Here is a 16,566-nt window from a genome sequence, read left to right on the forward strand (position 1 = left end):
CAAAGCACAGGCCGATTTAGGAGATTAGCAATGGGCCACTTGTCTCCAACAATGACAGACAGCGCTGCCGCACAACCACCTCTGGGCTTCCTCGCCGTCGAAGTTGACATCTTCAGACCGCCAGGAGATCCCTACAATGACAAGACCTGGCCTTTTCCACTTATCCGTGAAAAGGTCACCGGCACCAGTGAATCTCAAATTGTTACAAGCACTGCCTACGACGATGCTTTTATTGAGCGATTCGTCGCTGCCGGCCAGCGATTGGCTGAGAGAGGCGCTGTGGGAATAATCACCAGTTGCGGATTTCTTGCAATGGCCCAGAAAAGGTACCTACTTCGATCCGCTTCCAATTCCAGGGAACTGAAGACCATGACAGGTTGGCAGCACGTTTGCCGATTCCTATCGCGACATCATCTCTCATGCAAGTGCCAAGTCTCCGTGCCCTTATTCCTGCAAATAAGGCCATTGGAGTCTTGACATACGACAGCACAAGGCTTGGAGAGGCCCATCTACTTGCGCTCGATATTAAGCCAGAGGACGTGCGAATGTGGGGAACCCCTGATGACGGTCATCTGAGAGGTATCTGTGCTAGAGGTGAAAAGTATGACGCTGAAAGGCTGCAAAAGGAGCTGGTAGACCAAGCCAGGGCAATGACGTCTCGATACCCTGAGATTGCGGTCGTTGTTTTGGAGTGCACAAATATGCCCCCATATGCGGACGCGATTCAGCGTGCAATCAACTTGCCAGTCTACGATGTATATACCATGGGGACTTGGTTTTACTCGGGCCTTGTCCGACAGAATCCAAGAAGCTGGAAATCTGAGAGGCGGGAATGACAAGCAAACCTACAGTAATTCCAGCTGGTCGAGGTAGAGTGAGCCATTGGGAAGATGTTAGAACGATATGTGCATTCGAGTCGCAGATGGCGGGTGATCTAGGCAAAGCAGACGGATCATGCTGGTCGGATGAGTGTTCATTGTGGGATATGAATGGCTATATGGCGACACGTATGTCAAACCAACAAGAATACAGAGGAGATAACGCATGACGGGGACGCCTCTTCCGCCAGGGCTGATACCCCCATTCCTTCCGGACCTGAGGGCTCACCATCCAAACTGCTCGCAATGAAGAGACACATGAGGGCCCCCAGAAACCATCCGTGATGTCGTCACGCTCCTGACTTCCTTCAACAGCCCCGCTGGCCCGCATGCCATGACCAGAACTCGCTGACCGGAGCCCATCCCCTCCACGGCCTGGGCAACGACATCATTCACATTGGGCCGTTGGTAGTGAACCGAAGCACCGTGGATGTCACTTGGCAGATCCCCAGTCATGCTCGATAGTTCAATGGCCGACTCATCGCCCAGAGAATCTTCCAGAACCAGGGCTCCTTCTGAGCCATCTGCTGTTCCTAGGCCTGACCGGTTGGTCAGTTTCTCAACCTCCTTCTGACCAGTGATGTGGATCAAAGTCTTGAACCCTGGGGAGTGGTTAATGTCACGCAAATGAGCTGAAAACCACTCAAGAAGGACTTAAGGCAGTTAGTCATAATTACATCAGAAAACCCAAGACTAAAGACTGACCCGAGTTCCTCATGGACCACACCAAGGTAACATCTCTCTTATCGGAGCCTTCGGAGGCCCGCAAGAGTCGAAGAGCACTGCCGAATGCGAAGCTGCCGCCGCTGCCACCCGCAAGTATCACCACCCTATCGTATCGTGCAGGGTCTGGTATTTGCCCATAAGGCCCCTCGACTGATGCTCTAAGGACGGCACCAGAGTTCTTCGAAGCATACTGATGTAGGTCGCGAGTGAAGCCATCCTGGGAGGCAACAACAAACTCGAGGGGCTCTGCCCTCGCGATGGTGAAAGGGTGCGTCTCAAAGCGGCGAATCCCCGGAATCCACAAGAATGCATGTTCACCTGGATTGGCTCTGAGGAGCTTCTTGTTGAGGATGACCCTCGTGCCGCCGTTGGGAAGCGGCTGCAGCGTGGCGGTGTTGTTGATGCCGTGGTAGACCAACCGGGATGCACGCATAAGACGATCGAGGAACCACATTCCCGCCGCGAGGCCCATCGCAATGACGACCCTCTCAGCTGCAGTAGGGTGATGGAGAGACATGAAAGCCAGCGAAACCACAACGAAGACGACATGCAGGACATAGAAGAGCTCGTAGCGGCGACGCTGCAGGGTTAGAGCAGCCATGACGACCATCAAAAGACTGAAGGCTGCTACGATGCCAAAAATCTCTTCGCGAACGCGCAATCGGGCTGCATTTTGCTGATCAAGAAAGACGGAGGAGTATGAAGCGGCGTGCACGACCACGAGGAGGAACGTGGTCAGCCCTGAGATGCGGTGGAGGATATTCAGTCGTTCGTAGGACACTCCGGTTAGGTAGCCAAGCGGGGTGTTTTTGAGACTAAAGAATACGGTCAGGACGATATTTGCGACAGCTAACCTGCCAATATTGTTAGTGAGAGCCCCTTTTGAGGACAAATACGGAGAAATCACATACCAGCCTGTTCGGGCTGCGACAACAACGCGCAGTGGCAAGAAGCTGGTATCAGTGTAGACAAAGATGAAGCCGACGTTGAGTCCGAGGTAAGCTAGTAAAAGAGCGCCGTGGCCAAGAGACGGTACACCAGGGACCTTTACTGAGACAAGTCTTCGAAGACTGGATAGTGAGTGTCAGAACCGGTGGATTGGTTTATGTGTTTCGTTATCTCTTACCTAGCAAAAGGCCCAAGTCTCAGAGGTCGCCGCAGGAGACTGAAAAAATGGAAGATGATAAAGAGTCCCATAAAGCCCGCCAGAACACCTGCGTAAAGCCTCATGGCATTGTGATCGCGTTTAGCTCGCGCCGCGAATACCGCCATCATCTGTGCCTGATCTGGTGGAGGCGGAGGCGGAGGCGGAGCGCTCTGGGTCGGAGCAGCTGTGGATGCATCACTGACAAGACTCGACATTCTAAGATGACTTTGTCAAGTCTGATCTGGTTTTTAAAGAGTAGTGGGAAGTGGGATCAGTTGGCTTGTTACAGAGTAGGCCAGTCTATGCCTTGTGGTGTTTTTCGTGCTGTCAACGAGTAGAAGAGATGATCGGCCGAGATATGACAACAGATTTGCTTCACGAATATATAGGCCAAATCTCAGATTCCAAGCTTTTCATCACAGCCCATGTAAGTGCCCTAGCTCGTACATAATCTTGCAGAGCCGCGCGTTGTCGGAATGCTTCAGTTTCCTGCTCGAGTTTCCGAAGAAATAGCATCATCAGTGGCATAGCCTTGATCTTGGCTCAACCCTGGACAACCCCGGCTGTGCTGATACCGGCACTGAGAAAGAGGCAGGGTTCATGGCGAGATGCGCCTTGAGATAGCGAGAGATCGCCAAAGAGATGCAAGCATTTCTGGTGGTGATGGAGCGCGGGCCTTGTATTAAGGTTTAGCGGGTCCTCCCTTAAGGTTTAGCTCCAGGGCTTGGCTTATCTTGGTAATATTAGTAATTGGGAGACGCGCAATTGGGAGAGGCATCCAAAGCCTCATCAAGTGCGTAACCGCTCAAGGGGCTGGGACAGCCATTTGTCAGCTAAGCATATGCGCACCAAGACGTTGGCTTCGGAACGATGCCTGATTGGTCACACAGGCCCGGAGCGTCTACGAAACGTTGCGAGATCTCGGCACGTGGTGGGATGGGCATCTGGCCGAATAAAGCGAAAGTACTACGCTGTGTTGCGGCATTGGGTTTTGATGTCGTAATCATAGATGCATGAATAGCTGTATCTTTGCTGTCGTGGCCGACATTGGAGATAAGAATGGCGAAGCAAAAGTACTACAAGTCTACAACGCCAAGGCAGTTCTGAGCGCAGACTGGTCCCTTGATGGATGATGTTTTCACCAATACACACAAGATATATGTCCGGATACATAGATAAAAGTGAATAGAATTAGAAACGAGCCAAAGATGAACAAATTAGCGATCCACTGTGCACAAGTGACGCTACAAACTACCACTTGGAGCCCGAAGTCATATGGCGTGTATCGACCGGATTGGCATCTAACGTTACACACCCGGCGAACTCCTTATCAATCTCGTGTCCGTGTCATAAGCCATCTTCCCCATACCCGAGAACCCTTTACCCGAGTACCCCTTATCCGAGTACCCCTTATCCGAGTACCACTCAAGACAAATGCCAAAGTTTTGCAGAACGACGACGACAGTTCTTGCCCTTCCAAATCAGTAGCACCCCCGACCAGAAAACAAAGAGGCATAGCGCCCCCATGATGATGAATGCATCCCTTAGGCCACTGTGGTTGATCCACGGCTCCGTGGCAAAGATCATGCCGCAGGCGATGATGTTGCGCACCGTGATCATGGCCGTAGACGCCTCTCCAGCTCTGTGAGAATAACCTCAGTGACATAACCCAGAGAGACCTCTCCGGCAATTGGTACCCCTGCGCCGATAAGCTCCATTCCCACCACCGGCACCATCCAGTGTAAGCCCGCCGAAGATCCCACCCCGTACAGCACTAGCCCGGCGCTCATGATCGGGCCCGCCACCAATGCAGCGTAGATGCGCGACTCGGGCTCCATGGTACCGCCGTTCCAGCGAGCCTGCCATATCATGAAGCGGTCCGTTCCTGCTCCGCCTACGTAGAAGAGGATCATGCTGCCGATGAGGGGGGAAAGGCTTGTGAGGCCGACGGCGGTGACGACCGCCATGGTGATGGCAAAGGTCCAATATACCCAGCGCCAGCCGATCCCGTCGACGATGAATCCAGTTGCTAGAGGGCCAATAAAGGATCTGTACCGAAAAAGTTAGCCAGGGATGATCAATCAGTAACCGGGTACCCTGAAAAGGGGGGAACAACCCGTAAACACTTATCCTAGCGTTGCCGCGAGGACATACATGGACAATCCAAAGCCTCGCTGATGGACAAAGAACTGGTCATTGACAGTCACTGCGGGAAGCTGCTCAAAAGGAGCAGCAACAAAACCCATCAGGATACGAGAGCCTACAAAGACGTCACTTCTCTGTGCGGTGGCTGCAATGACCTGAGCGACGCCTGTCAAGAGACAAGATAGTATGTAGACCGGCCGACGACCAAATCGAAGAGCCTGCTATGTTAGACAACCTTTCCTTCCTGTTGCTGGGATACTCGAAGAAACTCACCATAGGATTCCAGATGATGTTGCCCATTCTGATAAACAGAATCGAGACCGCCGTGCCGACATTCAGGTACTCAGCCGTTGTGTTGAACTCAGCAATGAGGGCTCCATAGGTGACAGCTGTGGACAAAGCTACCACAGCCACCATAAAAGAGTATATGTTGACCACTAGGAAGGAGATGGTCTTGCGGGTGATGCTCCAGTTGAGGGGGTCGTCAGGGTCACTGGAGGGCTCTGGAGACAGAACAATGTGGGTTGACCCATCACCTCTGCCTGGGTTGAGCAGGAGTCTAGTCCCAGGTATCATTTCGATTGTTTCTGAGAAGGTTCCCATCTCGACGTCTGGAGACACGTCCGTAGACGAGGAGTTCTCAGTTTTCTTGGTTGAGTCTGAGGTAGAAGTCATATTGAAGAGTGGTTTGGCTGTGTCCTTAAGTTGATGAAAGATGGATTGGAAGCGCGATAAGCGGTGCACAAAGTAAATGAGGAGTTATGTTGTCATTCTTTCCCAAAGATGGTTCGAACCTAAGATAACTGGCTTTTATTCACATGATGGTTTCCAAGGTCCCTCGGCGTAGCAGAGGCAAGTGTGCCGGATGAATAATTGATTCGACCCAACGAGTTGATACAGGTTGCAGCAGCACCTCGGCAGGGTGTCTAGACGCGTAATATTCGCAAATTGTTTCCGACATTCCGAGATAACACTATTCCATGTGCAAAATGCTAGACCTTGAGATACATCAAGGCAAGTGTAACACTTAACTCGGGTCCCTACCCCAGAGATCCGGGGCCAACCTTCGGATGAGTCCCGAAAACCCCGTCATCTCATTGGTCTCTCGGATCACCTTGTAACTGACCTATCTTGCGGGGGAAATTGCACTGTCCCTGTCTTGGCTATTATGGTTTACGCCAGTGCCGCAACTAGGATAGCCCGTGGAGGGTGCTTATGCGTCTCCTGTATGGGTATTTGTCAGCTCGGAAACAACCAGGAGGCATTCCAGAAGCTGTAGATATTGGCGGCAGGGAGAGTGGTTCAAAATAGTTGATGTTTCTTCAAAAAGCCAGGTATAAGTTATAGCATGGCGTCGTCCTCCAAATTACACTCAACAGCATCCTCTACTCCCAAACTTGATTGGGTCTTACTTGGAGATTAAAAAAACCAACCGCCTTTTCTCAGCACTATAGTTGCATTCATGTCTACCCCAGAATGGCAGGACATAGTGGCACGCAAGCGAGAGCAGCGTGCCTCACTCATCCCTCAACAATGGCTGATCAAGAAAGCGTCGGGGCACAATCCTCTCAAATCCCTGCTGGACAGTGGCATTCTGACCCCCGAGGAAATGGAACCCACCGACGTCAGCAAGCATGACGCGGTCGAAACACTCAGCCTTGTCGCTTCTGGGAGCATAACTGCCGAGAAGCTCGTTACCTCCTTCTGCAAGCGGGCCGCTGCAGCTGACAGCTTGACCAACTTCATCACAGAGGTCAACTTTGAGCAGGCCATCCGCCGTGCCAAAGAGCTCGACAAGCATCTGTTGGAGACCGACCGCGTCGTCGGGCCCCTACATGGTCTGCCCATTACGGTTAAGGACCATATGGACCTTGAGGGGCACGATTCGTCTGCCGGCATCGCAGCGTATTGCTTCGATCCCGCAAAGTCAAATTCTCGCCTCGTTCAGATCATGGTCGAGGCCGGCGCCGTTGTGGTAGCAAAGACTAACGTGCCGCAGACTTGCCTCGCAGCCGACACCATCAACGTCGTGTTTGGCAGGACCCTCAACGCCCATGACAGTGGCTTCGGGGCCGGTGGCTCTTCCGGTGGCGAGGGCTCTGCTCTTGCTCTTGCTATGGGGGCATCGCTCCTCGGGCTGGGCTCTGACGGCGCCGGGTCAGCTAGAATGCCAGCCATGGCAAACGGCGTGGTCGGCTACCGACCCAGCGGATATCGTCTCCCCGCCGATGGCAGGTCCATCCTCGACCCGGGCATGATGGGAATCACAGAACTCGGCCCTGTTGCAACGTTCGGCTTGATGGGCCACTCGATTAGAGATATCCGGCTCGCGTCCAAAGTTGTCAGCGATGCCAGGCAGTGGGAGCACGACCCCTTCTTATACACATCGCCCTGGCTGGGCATAACCGCTCCAACAAGGCCTCGCATCGGAGTCTGGGTCTCTGACACCCCCAATAACTATTGCCACCTCTTCTCTCCCGTATTGCGTGGCTATCTCACAGCCCAGAAGCGTCTACGCCAGGCTGGATATGAACTCGTCGAGTTCACTCCACCAGACATGAGCGAGGTCTGGGAGCTTTGCGGAACGTTTATTCATGTCCAAGGTATCACTCCCCTGACCAAAGAGATTGCAAAAGAACCCATCATGAAGATTGTGGAAAAGACTGGTACTCTAGGGTCTGAGTGGGCCAACAAGAGGATCACCCTCGAGGACGTCCACCAGCTCAACCAGAAGCTCGCGCTGCTCAACATTCAGATGAAAGCAGCTTGGAATGCAAGCGGCCGGCCTCTCGACGCCCTTCTCTGGGTCACTGCCCCGAACCCGGCTCTACCTATTGACGAGTGGACGGACACGACGTTCACGGCTGTGTTCAACGCAGTAGACTGGCCAGCCATCTCACTACCGCTGGGAATGAAATGCGACCAAGGCGTTGATGCCTCCTATGTGGACTTCAAGCCATTCAGCACTGAGGATGCGCGACTTCAGGCTATATACGAGCCCGAGAAGTTTCATGGCCTGCCTTTGTCAGTGCAGCTAGCGGGGCAAAGATTTGAGGATGAGAAGCTTCTTGCTATTGCAGAGCTTATCACCAGTGTAGTTAGACATGAGTGATTATGCCTTGATAGTTTCTAGAGACACACCACAGCAAGAAAATCCACTGACCCAAGTATAGCAACCGTCGTCAACATGAACTGCTCGTTTTTTGGATACATTCTGCGTAAATACTCCCGTTGATGGGTGCGTTAAACAGACCCCATGCCAATACATAGGCCTGGAACGTCTTTAATATTGGTGGCGAACCCGGGGGCCCTCTGGTTTCATAGAAGATCCCAGGGCCACACCTGCCTCTACGTGCCTCTCGGGAACCCACCGTGAGACTCACGCTCTTTTATCATGTAAAATCCCTTCTATGTGTCTGGTACCTAGTTTACACCGTCAAGGTAGGCCACGTCATGCCTGCCTGGCTAAGACGCTCAGCGTTTGATGACCTTGAGGTGCGCATGCCGCTTAGTCATCATGTGTATGACTTGTGTTCTCGCTTGAGGCTATCACGACCTTCCTTTTCAGGCGGCAACGTGGCCTTTCTCTTAGAGCTAGTTATCCAAAGTGTCTTGGCAGACTGTGTTTTGTGTGAAAATAGCGTAGTGTGGCAGTACGTAATCCCCATCTAGCTTGTCAAATAGATCGATTCAATCCCCTCTTTGGCCTATATACATTTGCTCGACGCTTCGATTTGAGGGTAGGTCCATCGTGGAGAGCAGAAACAAGAATGAACAGGAAAAACAAAGGAACGGGGCAATCTCAAGTATGGTGCCAGTCCACCTCCCCATGACTTCTAGTCTCCACCGTGATACCATACTCAAAGAACTGGAGAGAACGAAGTCGGGTCCAACACAGTTGAAACAACACTCTCAAAGTTGCTGAAGTTGAAGCCAACCATGTCGTTGGTGAAAGCTTCACTAGCCATGTACGCTGCGCCGACATCGGCAGGGTCGTCGCCGATCGCGTATTGAACTAGGGCCATGACTTGCTTATCATTGCCTTCGGGCGTCCAAACGGCTCTTGTGGTGATGTTGAACTGTTTCAATGACTCAATGTGTTTCTTCCAAATCTGAACATATTGGTTGGTTGCATTGACAGTGGCCAAGGTGTAGCTTCGCAGCTCTGTCGGGGGCTGCTGGCGTGCCAGAGTAGCCGGGAGAGCAAAAAGAAAGGCAAAAGAGATCTTCATGATTTGATATCGTCGAGTAGAAAGTTGATAATGTTGGTTGCAGAGTGATAAGAAAGGGTATCTTCCTATGCAATATAGTACTCGACAGCAATCATGTTATGACTACATCTAGACCTGATAACTAAGCGGAGGTTAAACCTTGTTCGAAATAACTTCTCAATCTTCGCTCTAAAGCGGACAAAGCGTTGCAAAAACTAATTAAAGTGAAATTAGCTCTATCAGCCCCATCAACCCCATCAACTCCATCGGGTTGCTACTTTAAGATACGAAATCAGTATTTCAAAGCCAGGGTCGGTGTCAGAGTTAGAGTCAGCCCATGTGTTTCGGTGGTGGCTTGCCTTGCTGCGAATCTATTGTCAAGGGTACTCAAATAGAGCGTCAGTGTAGCCCCGTGACAACCCTGCAGTCTCGGGGGCGGTTAGAAAGAGGCAAATGAGGGATAAAAAGCCCCATCCTGCAAAGAAGACGAAGGTTTGATGCAGTCGTTGTTAGAATACCTGGCCGATCTTGTATTGACACTTGCGAAAACACCCTGTTGTGAGAGGCCATGGTCGAATTGAGATATATGTGACATTGAGAGAGGTGGCTTGACTACGATTGGGTGGGCAACTACAGGAACCCGAGGGTTATCATGTGCTCCGGCTGCCGGACCGTTAGTCAAGGTAAAGGATTGTCACTCTTACTTCTTGGTGGTGATACTGTTCAGCCAGGAACCAGGACCCTGGACCTTTTGTCACACGATGCAACCAGGGCCAAACTCTAAATCTTTCGGTCGCCGGACCGACAGCAAGAGTGAAGACTGATTACTCCCAGCTTCTGATATAATGGCTTAATCCGGATGCCTCGGCCCAGGCTGTGCTCGCCATGTAATGTCGGCGCTCCATGTAACCTTCGGCATCCGGCGTTTGAACGTGGTGACGCAACACAACACGCCAGATCTGCCCTAACTAAGTTGTTATAATTAAGCGTCGAGACCCGTTGTCCACATTTTTGGCCCATCCCCTGTCATCACTGTGAGAAGTGCCCTGCGGTTTCCATAGACTTACCCTCAGAACTAACTTCTCAATCCTGCTCTAAGGCCAAGCTCAGACCAACGCTTGCTCATCATGGGTTAGTTAACGCGTTCGAGCCAAGTTCTATCATGTTAATGAGTTTTTAGCTATCTCGGACAAGGCCAGATTGATCATCTCCCGGTGGACTGACGGATGGTCGGCGTCCGATCAGTCAGATTGGGTCAAGTTGCACACCCGCGACGTGGTGTATATCGACCACGCTTTCCAAATCAGTCGAACTGGCCACGAAGGACTCAAAAGCCATACTGAAATCTGGAAAGGCTCTATTCCAGATTTTTCCGTCAAGGAAGAACACATTTGGGTGGAAGAGTCGCTCGCTAACTTTAAGAGCCGGTTCGTCTTCAAAACGGTAAACACGGGCATCTTTGTTAATGATCTTCCTGGCATCAAGGCAACTGGGCGGCCTTTTTGGTTCCCAGGCGTGGTTGAACTGATTGTCCGCAACGAAGATGGACTGATTGAGAAGATTGAGGAATGGTACACCTTCAAGTTCCACAGCGTGGCGTCGATTAACGAGTATGATCACAGAGATCGATAGGCTTTCGAGGGTATCGGCCTTCAATACAGTTGAAGATTGGAATGTTCTCTTGGATAATAGCCACAAACCTACTTAAATGGCGAATGAAGATTCCATTTTTCGATCTCTTCTCCATGTATCTTTCTCCAGTGAAACGTTCTTCGCTCCACAACTTCAGGACTTCAGGGCCTGATTCGCACATTTTGCCTCTGTCATGTAGGTGCTGCATGAGCATACATACTGGATGATGATGGGATTTTCCTAGTTGAAAACGGTGAGTCTAGCTATTCCTGTAATCGTTCATGGAGACTGAAGTGGCGTTGCTCAGTTTTCTCCTCACTTGACACGTCGTCGACAATGCCCACAACTTCGAACGTACAGGGTTTCTCACATCAGGCCGCAAACGCCGCTTTTGCCGCTACCCATGTGGCGATGCCCAGGCAAAATCGCCCTCGCCGCTTTTGCCGCAAGATTCCATCAACGTGCATATGGCCGAAACTCAAAGGTCTAGTTAAGGTCGAATATTGCCTGGTTTCGTATGGTGTCCCCTTTCCGAACTTTGTTACCCAATAGGAATCACTGGCCTAGGACTGTTGTCGGTGACCCTGTGCCCCCGTCAGGACGGAGGACTCCTCTTTAAGAAGAGTGATGCGCCGTTGTTGAGAAGTAGCCCTTCTTCAAACCGCTAGATTCACTTTGATACACCTCCCAACATGTCGGCTCCGTATCCTGTTATTGTCCTTGTCCATGGGGCCTGGCAACACCCCGAACACTACAAGCTCTTGGTCCAGGCATTCCATGATGACGGTTTCTATGATGTCGTCACTCCACGCAATGTCACTTCGGGTCCGCCAGAAGAAATTGCCGGGAAAACGCATCTAGACGATGTCCAAGTCATTCATGAAGCCATGGCCCCATACCTAGATGCAGGGAGGGAGGTGGTTCTTGTCACGCACAGCTATGGAGGCGTCCCAGGCGTGTCGTCCTTGCAAGGCCATACCATCCAGGAGCGAGAACTCAAGAATCTCAAAGGCGGAATCAAAGGAATCGTCGCTTTCGCCGCCTTTGTTCTCCCTCAGAAGGGGCTTTCTCTCTTTCAACCTGACGGTTCTCAGTACGGGGAAGCATTTGATGTACAGGTATGACATATACGTGTCAACCGTGGGAGAAACAACGCTAATCGCCCCAGAATGACTATGTTGCCACTACTGCTGGCTTTCGAAGGGCCCTTTTCTATGGAGTACAAGAGGGTCAAGACCTCCCTGAACTTTCTCCCCAGAGCCGACTTAGCCTTGAGACACCTACCCAAGTAATTGCACGGGACTTTGCCATTCCCAAGGTCTATATCGTTTGCGAGGAGGACAAGGTCATCCCGGTTAACCAGCAACATGCAATGGCACAGGCAGCTGATGCGCGCATTGTTACAATTGCAAGTGGTCATAGCCCTCAGTTGGACGAGAAGCACAGCCGAGCCATCGCGGGTACGGTTAAGCAGTTCTTTGTCTGATTCTTCTTTCTTCGAGGATGTGCTTGATATAAAAGACTTTTAAGAATAAGAAGTATATTTTGCTGTTTTACGTTTGTGGCTTCCCATTACAAGGCAAAGGGTCACATTCCACCTCCTATCTAGGTTACCACCGAGGAATAACCCGAATATAAGATAGGTACGCAAGATTTGGGAGAATTGTCTGAAAATAGCAATCTCAAATCATAATCTTACTATATTGCCATTTGTCTGCCACAAACGTCCAATGCTCTGATCTGCCTCTTGACAGTGAAAACCAGCCACTTTTGTGAACTTGGTGACACTTCCAAAACACGCCATCAGCCCCAGTAAGAAAGAACAATGGTCTTGGTACTTGCCGGCATGGAAACCCATTTCCGAAAAACATCAAATTGCTTTTTGTCATCGATATCCTGAAAGACATGCCTGCAGCAAGCCACAACTCACTGAGAGTAAGCAATGCGACCTCGCTTAAATTCAGCTCGTACAATTAGAGTGACGAAGGCGCGTGATGGTTTCTTTGGTTGGGTGCACTTTTACCCTCCTATTGTTTAAATTGACAAATCACAGTTGAAATTCATACCGAGCGGTTCCATCACTTCAATGCTAACAATGATTGGGCCATGCTTGATTGAGGCCCCCAGTGTCTGGTCAGCTGAAGTGCAGCCACTGGGCTTTCTTTCTTGGGGGCGGCGTCTTCCTCGGGGGCGGCGACGATATTAGAGGAGAAACTCCCAGTCCCGTTTCGACTGATGTGATTTATTCCTAAATTCAATCCGCAAGCATCAGTTGCGTAAGCTCTAAACATACCACCAAATTCCAGCGCCCAGATCTCTTAACCGCTCAATGTCAACTTCGCCAGGCTGGTCGGGGGGGAAGGGACCGACCGTGACAACAACAGCCGCACCTAGTGAGAAGCCGCCTGATCGAAGTCGTGCAAATGAACCAAAGACGCGGGTCGAGAAAGCGCTCGCAACACCCGCCCGCCTTGTTTCCATCAGAACTTTAAATGTTCTCCGCGCTTTTGATGACGGCAACCAGAATCAAGCCGCCAATCTCATCGAGCGAGAGGGTTTTGAGTGGGCGTATCAGGTAGGCGACCGGCAAGAAACAGTTCTGCATCAGGCTGTGGAGCTGGACTACGAACGGGTTGTAGTAAACCTCACACAACGATACAAAGGAGCGGTTGACGCATGTGACAAATTCGGCCGAACTCCTCTACATTATGTCTCGACTAGACCCCACGCTGCCGCAATCGCCCAAAATCTGCTCGAAGCCGGCAGCCCCGTCGACGCTCTCGATTGCCAGAACCTCACTCCGTTGCACACCCTAGTCTGGAGACCGAAGGAGGAAGAAGCGAAAGTTGCGGATAAAACACGCCCAACCACCTTGGTGAAGCATTTGCTGGACAATGGCGCTGAGGTGAACACGAGGGACGTTTTCGGTAACCCCATCCAGGTCCCATATCGTCTTGAGCACATTTACTGATTCCGTAATTCGACAGGTGATAGCCCACTGCACGATGCTGTGCGGAAAGCGGACATGGAGATGTCGAAGCTTCTCCTGGAGCACGGCGCCGATAGCGAGTGTCGCAACTTTGACGACAAGACACCACAAGATCTTGTGCGAGATCTGCCCGACGGCGTCATCAAAGCAATGCTCAATAAGCTTCTCCGTTCTATCAATGAATGGGATCCGAATGATGCTCGAGCAGTCCAGGCCATTCCCACTAACGCGCCAACGTGCTGGGGCAACGCCCCGGGCGATACAACTGGCAAACCAGGACACAACGACATTGATCGTGGTCATCAGAAGGTCTGCGAAAAGTTCAACATGAACATCCGCTTCTATTACAGTGATAAACCGTATTCGCAGAGTTGGTCGGTGTCTGTCCATGATCTTCTTCACCAAGAAGGCCGGATGGCGAGACTGGAGGACGAATTCGCCAAACTTGTGTTTGAGCAATTACAGGCGGACGGGGAGGTGGATAAGGGGGAGGACGAAGAGGCAGTGAAGGGGAGGGTGAATGGGCAATGCTGGAAGTGGATTCACCTCCCTGTGAACCAGGTCAGCCTTATCTTGGAAATATTTAAGCGATGGTGCTAACCCCATGAAACAGATGTCCTGGATTACGGTTTGTGACAATATGTGCCTCCGCTTGTGTTGATTCCTGCTGAACTGACCGGCCAACCATAGGATCTTGTGTGGCGACTCACTGAGCCAGTGTCTGGCGACGATCAAGCTGAGAGGAGGAAGGAGGCATGGAGATTCCTCAGCCGGAACATAGCCCAGCGAAAGGGGGCAAATGACATATTCACACGGATGCCGCATGTAAGTTTAAAGAGACAGCACAGTCTATCACTAGTGGAGCTGCCAATAACAGATGTCCAGGCGGGAGACTTCTTGAAAAACAAGGCCATAGATGGAGAGGAGATGGACAATGACCTAGGCTCTAAGAGTGTAAGTATATGGCCACCAAAACGTCAAGTGATTTGGTCTAAAGCTCTTACTAAACACAAGCCTGCCATAGACAGAGAACATCAAAAGCTCTGCCATGAGCACAACTGGGAGCTTGTATCGAGGGGAGAGCTGGAGGAAGTCAACCAAGTTCCACCCCGATGATAAAATCTCTATTGTGGTATGTTTCATATCAGCCGACCAATCCCGAGGAAGTTGAAAAACAAACTAGCAACTCAGGTGCCTTACATTGATTTTGAGACTCAAGAGTACCTCCAGCATGTTACAGAGGTCAGAGCCTCAGACACCTACTAACCCAAGGCCCCTGGGTTCCGACGATCTTCAGGCTTAGTTAACCCATCAAGGGCCGGGCTATAATTATAATAAAGAATAGATCTCAAACATAATATAATATTATAACCCGATATTAATATAATAGCCTAATTAAACTTCTATAGTAATAAAAGAGTTGTATTTAGCTATATTATTATAAAAGTCTAACCTCTTATAGGTATTTTAATTACTTTAACCTTTATATAAGAAATAAAAGAATTATTTATTTTTCTATCTTTTTAAGCTATAATCTCTTAATATTTTATCTTTAAATATAATACCTATAAGAATTATAATTAATTAGTAATATAACCTTAATAATAATAATAATATTATTATTATTATTAACATATATAATAAGCGAGTATTATAGATAAGCGAGTATTATAAAAATCCTAACCCTCCTTAGGAATACTATAATAAAAATATTATAAATTATCTAATTAATTAAAACTATTTATTATACTCTTCTTTAGATATCTTAATTACTACCTAGCACGTTCTTATATTATATCTAGGCTCGCCGTATATTCTATAGCGCTAAACGCCCGGTCTAATTGACCTTCCTCGACTATTACTTCTCGATAATTCCGCAATTACCTACGCATTAATATCCATTTAATTAATTACTTGCCTTCCTTACTCTATTATTATAACCCCTCTTCTTTATAGCTAAGTCCTTTTTACTCTTTAGTGCTAACTAAGTATCTTATTTACCTCCCGAAGATCTTTAACCTTAGCTTTTAATAATATAATCTTATATATATTTCCTTTTATTACTTTTATAAGAGACTTTATAGCCTCTATAATTAACTCTAAGGAGCTATTATAATACCTTTTAATTTATCTTTTAAGGTATTTAAACTAAGATCTAGCCTTAAGTATAATCTTTGGGGTCCTTAAGACCTAAGGGGTAAAAAGTTTAACCCCCTCCTCGGTAGGCATTAGAGTCTATAGCTATATATTAAGCTTTAAGACTATAGCTTCTAGGTTAAGGGGAATAAAGCTAGCTCCTTTAAAAGCCCCCCTAATATTTCTTTCTATTATAATAGCCTTATATATAGCATAGAAGGCTAGAAAGAACTTAGTCTTTAAAACATAGGTTATAAAGTATTTAATTAGATACTTTATTTCTTAGCTATAAGCTCGCTTTAATACGCTAAAATACCTAATATTAAGGGGCTAGAGTAAATAAGAGGAATAAGGCAGTATATAAAGCTAGATAATCTTCTTTTCCTTATAATATTTCTTAAATTCGATAGACTAATAACTTTTATAGCTATTAAGGATTAAGAGGCGATAATAACTATTTAATCGCTTAGCTATATACCGGTTAAAGTACTTAAGCTATTTAAGACTAGTCTTATTATCGGTCTAGCTATTTTAGGTTATTATAATAGCTTAATCGCCCGGGAGGTTATTATCTTAGTATTAATTAGTAAGGTAATATTAGCCTACGCTAATAATAAATAATTAGATTACTTAGCCTTCTATATTAATCGCCTAGATTACTATAATCTATTCCCGGTTTCTAGGCTATACTAATTTTAGCTT

General features: G+C 48.9%; 9 protein-coding genes across 9 annotated transcripts; 5 read left to right on the top strand and 4 right to left on the bottom strand.

Moving 5' to 3' along the window:
* Positions 1-51: 51 nt before the first annotated feature.
* NECHADRAFT_89268 (uncharacterized protein) lies at positions 52-670 on the top strand (the record flags this gene model as incomplete). The annotated part of the gene is made up of 3 exons (XM_003039327.1): positions 52-326; positions 377-601; positions 637-670. 3 exons carry the CDS (start codon positions 52-54, stop codon positions 668-670), a joined length of 534 nt encoding a protein of 177 aa, XP_003039373.1.
* Positions 671-1,103: 433 nt separating this feature from the next.
* NECHADRAFT_89269 (uncharacterized protein) lies at positions 1,104-2,966 on the bottom strand (the record flags this gene model as incomplete). The annotated part of the gene is made up of 4 exons (XM_003039336.1): positions 1,104-1,531; positions 1,584-2,458; positions 2,516-2,674; positions 2,731-2,966. 4 exons carry the CDS (start codon positions 2,964-2,966, stop codon positions 1,104-1,106), a joined length of 1,698 nt encoding a protein of 565 aa, XP_003039382.1.
* A 1,401-nt stretch (positions 2,967-4,367) lies between these two features.
* NECHADRAFT_56310 (uncharacterized protein) lies at positions 4,368-5,499 on the bottom strand (the record flags this gene model as incomplete). Its single annotated transcript, XM_003039337.1, has 3 exons — positions 4,368-4,800; positions 4,912-5,114; positions 5,170-5,499. The coding sequence occupies 3 exons, from the start codon at positions 5,497-5,499 to the stop codon at positions 4,368-4,370; spliced, it is 966 nt and encodes a 321-aa protein (XP_003039383.1).
* An 859-nt stretch (positions 5,500-6,358) lies between these two features.
* Positions 6,359-8,008, top strand: NECHADRAFT_89271 (uncharacterized protein; the record flags this gene model as incomplete). The annotated part of the gene is made up of 1 exon (XM_003039328.1): positions 6,359-8,008. The coding sequence occupies one exon, from the start codon at positions 6,359-6,361 to the stop codon at positions 8,006-8,008; it is 1,650 nt and encodes a 549-aa protein (XP_003039374.1).
* A 748-nt stretch (positions 8,009-8,756) lies between these two features.
* NECHADRAFT_89272 (uncharacterized protein) lies at positions 8,757-9,128 on the bottom strand (the record flags this gene model as incomplete). The annotated part of the gene is made up of 1 exon (XM_003039338.1): positions 8,757-9,128. The coding sequence occupies one exon, from the start codon at positions 9,126-9,128 to the stop codon at positions 8,757-8,759; it is 372 nt and encodes a 123-aa protein (XP_003039384.1).
* A 1,106-nt stretch (positions 9,129-10,234) lies between these two features.
* Positions 10,235-10,739, top strand: NECHADRAFT_89273 (uncharacterized protein; the record flags this gene model as incomplete). Its single annotated transcript, XM_003039329.1, has 2 exons — positions 10,235-10,238; positions 10,288-10,739. The coding sequence occupies 2 exons, from the start codon at positions 10,235-10,237 to the stop codon at positions 10,737-10,739; spliced, it is 456 nt and encodes a 151-aa protein (XP_003039375.1).
* Positions 10,740-11,431: 692 nt separating this feature from the next.
* Positions 11,432-12,225, top strand: NECHADRAFT_56315 (uncharacterized protein; the record flags this gene model as incomplete). The annotated part of the gene is made up of 2 exons (XM_003039330.1): positions 11,432-11,857; positions 11,908-12,225. The coding sequence occupies 2 exons, from the start codon at positions 11,432-11,434 to the stop codon at positions 12,223-12,225; spliced, it is 744 nt and encodes a 247-aa protein (XP_003039376.1).
* Positions 12,226-13,497: 1,272 nt separating this feature from the next.
* NECHADRAFT_18304 (uncharacterized protein) lies at positions 13,498-13,836 on the top strand (the record flags this gene model as incomplete). Its single annotated transcript, XM_003039331.1, has 2 exons — positions 13,498-13,666; positions 13,727-13,836. Coding segments are annotated over 2 exons (279 nt in total), but the record flags the coding sequence as incomplete, so codon positions are not given.
* Positions 13,837-15,969: 2,133 nt separating this feature from the next.
* Positions 15,970-16,146, bottom strand: NECHADRAFT_56288 (uncharacterized protein; the record flags this gene model as incomplete). The annotated part of the gene is made up of 1 exon (XM_003039339.1): positions 15,970-16,146. A coding segment is annotated over one exon (177 nt), but the record flags the coding sequence as incomplete, so codon positions are not given.
* Positions 16,147-16,566: the final 420 nt, after the last annotated feature.

This window comes from Fusarium vanettenii (genome assembly GCF_000151355.1).
Source record: "Fusarium vanettenii 77-13-4 unplaced genomic scaffold NECHAsca_117_unmapped, whole genome shotgun sequence".
Taxonomy (NCBI): Eukaryota; Fungi; Ascomycota; class Sordariomycetes; order Hypocreales; family Nectriaceae; genus Fusarium; species Fusarium vanettenii.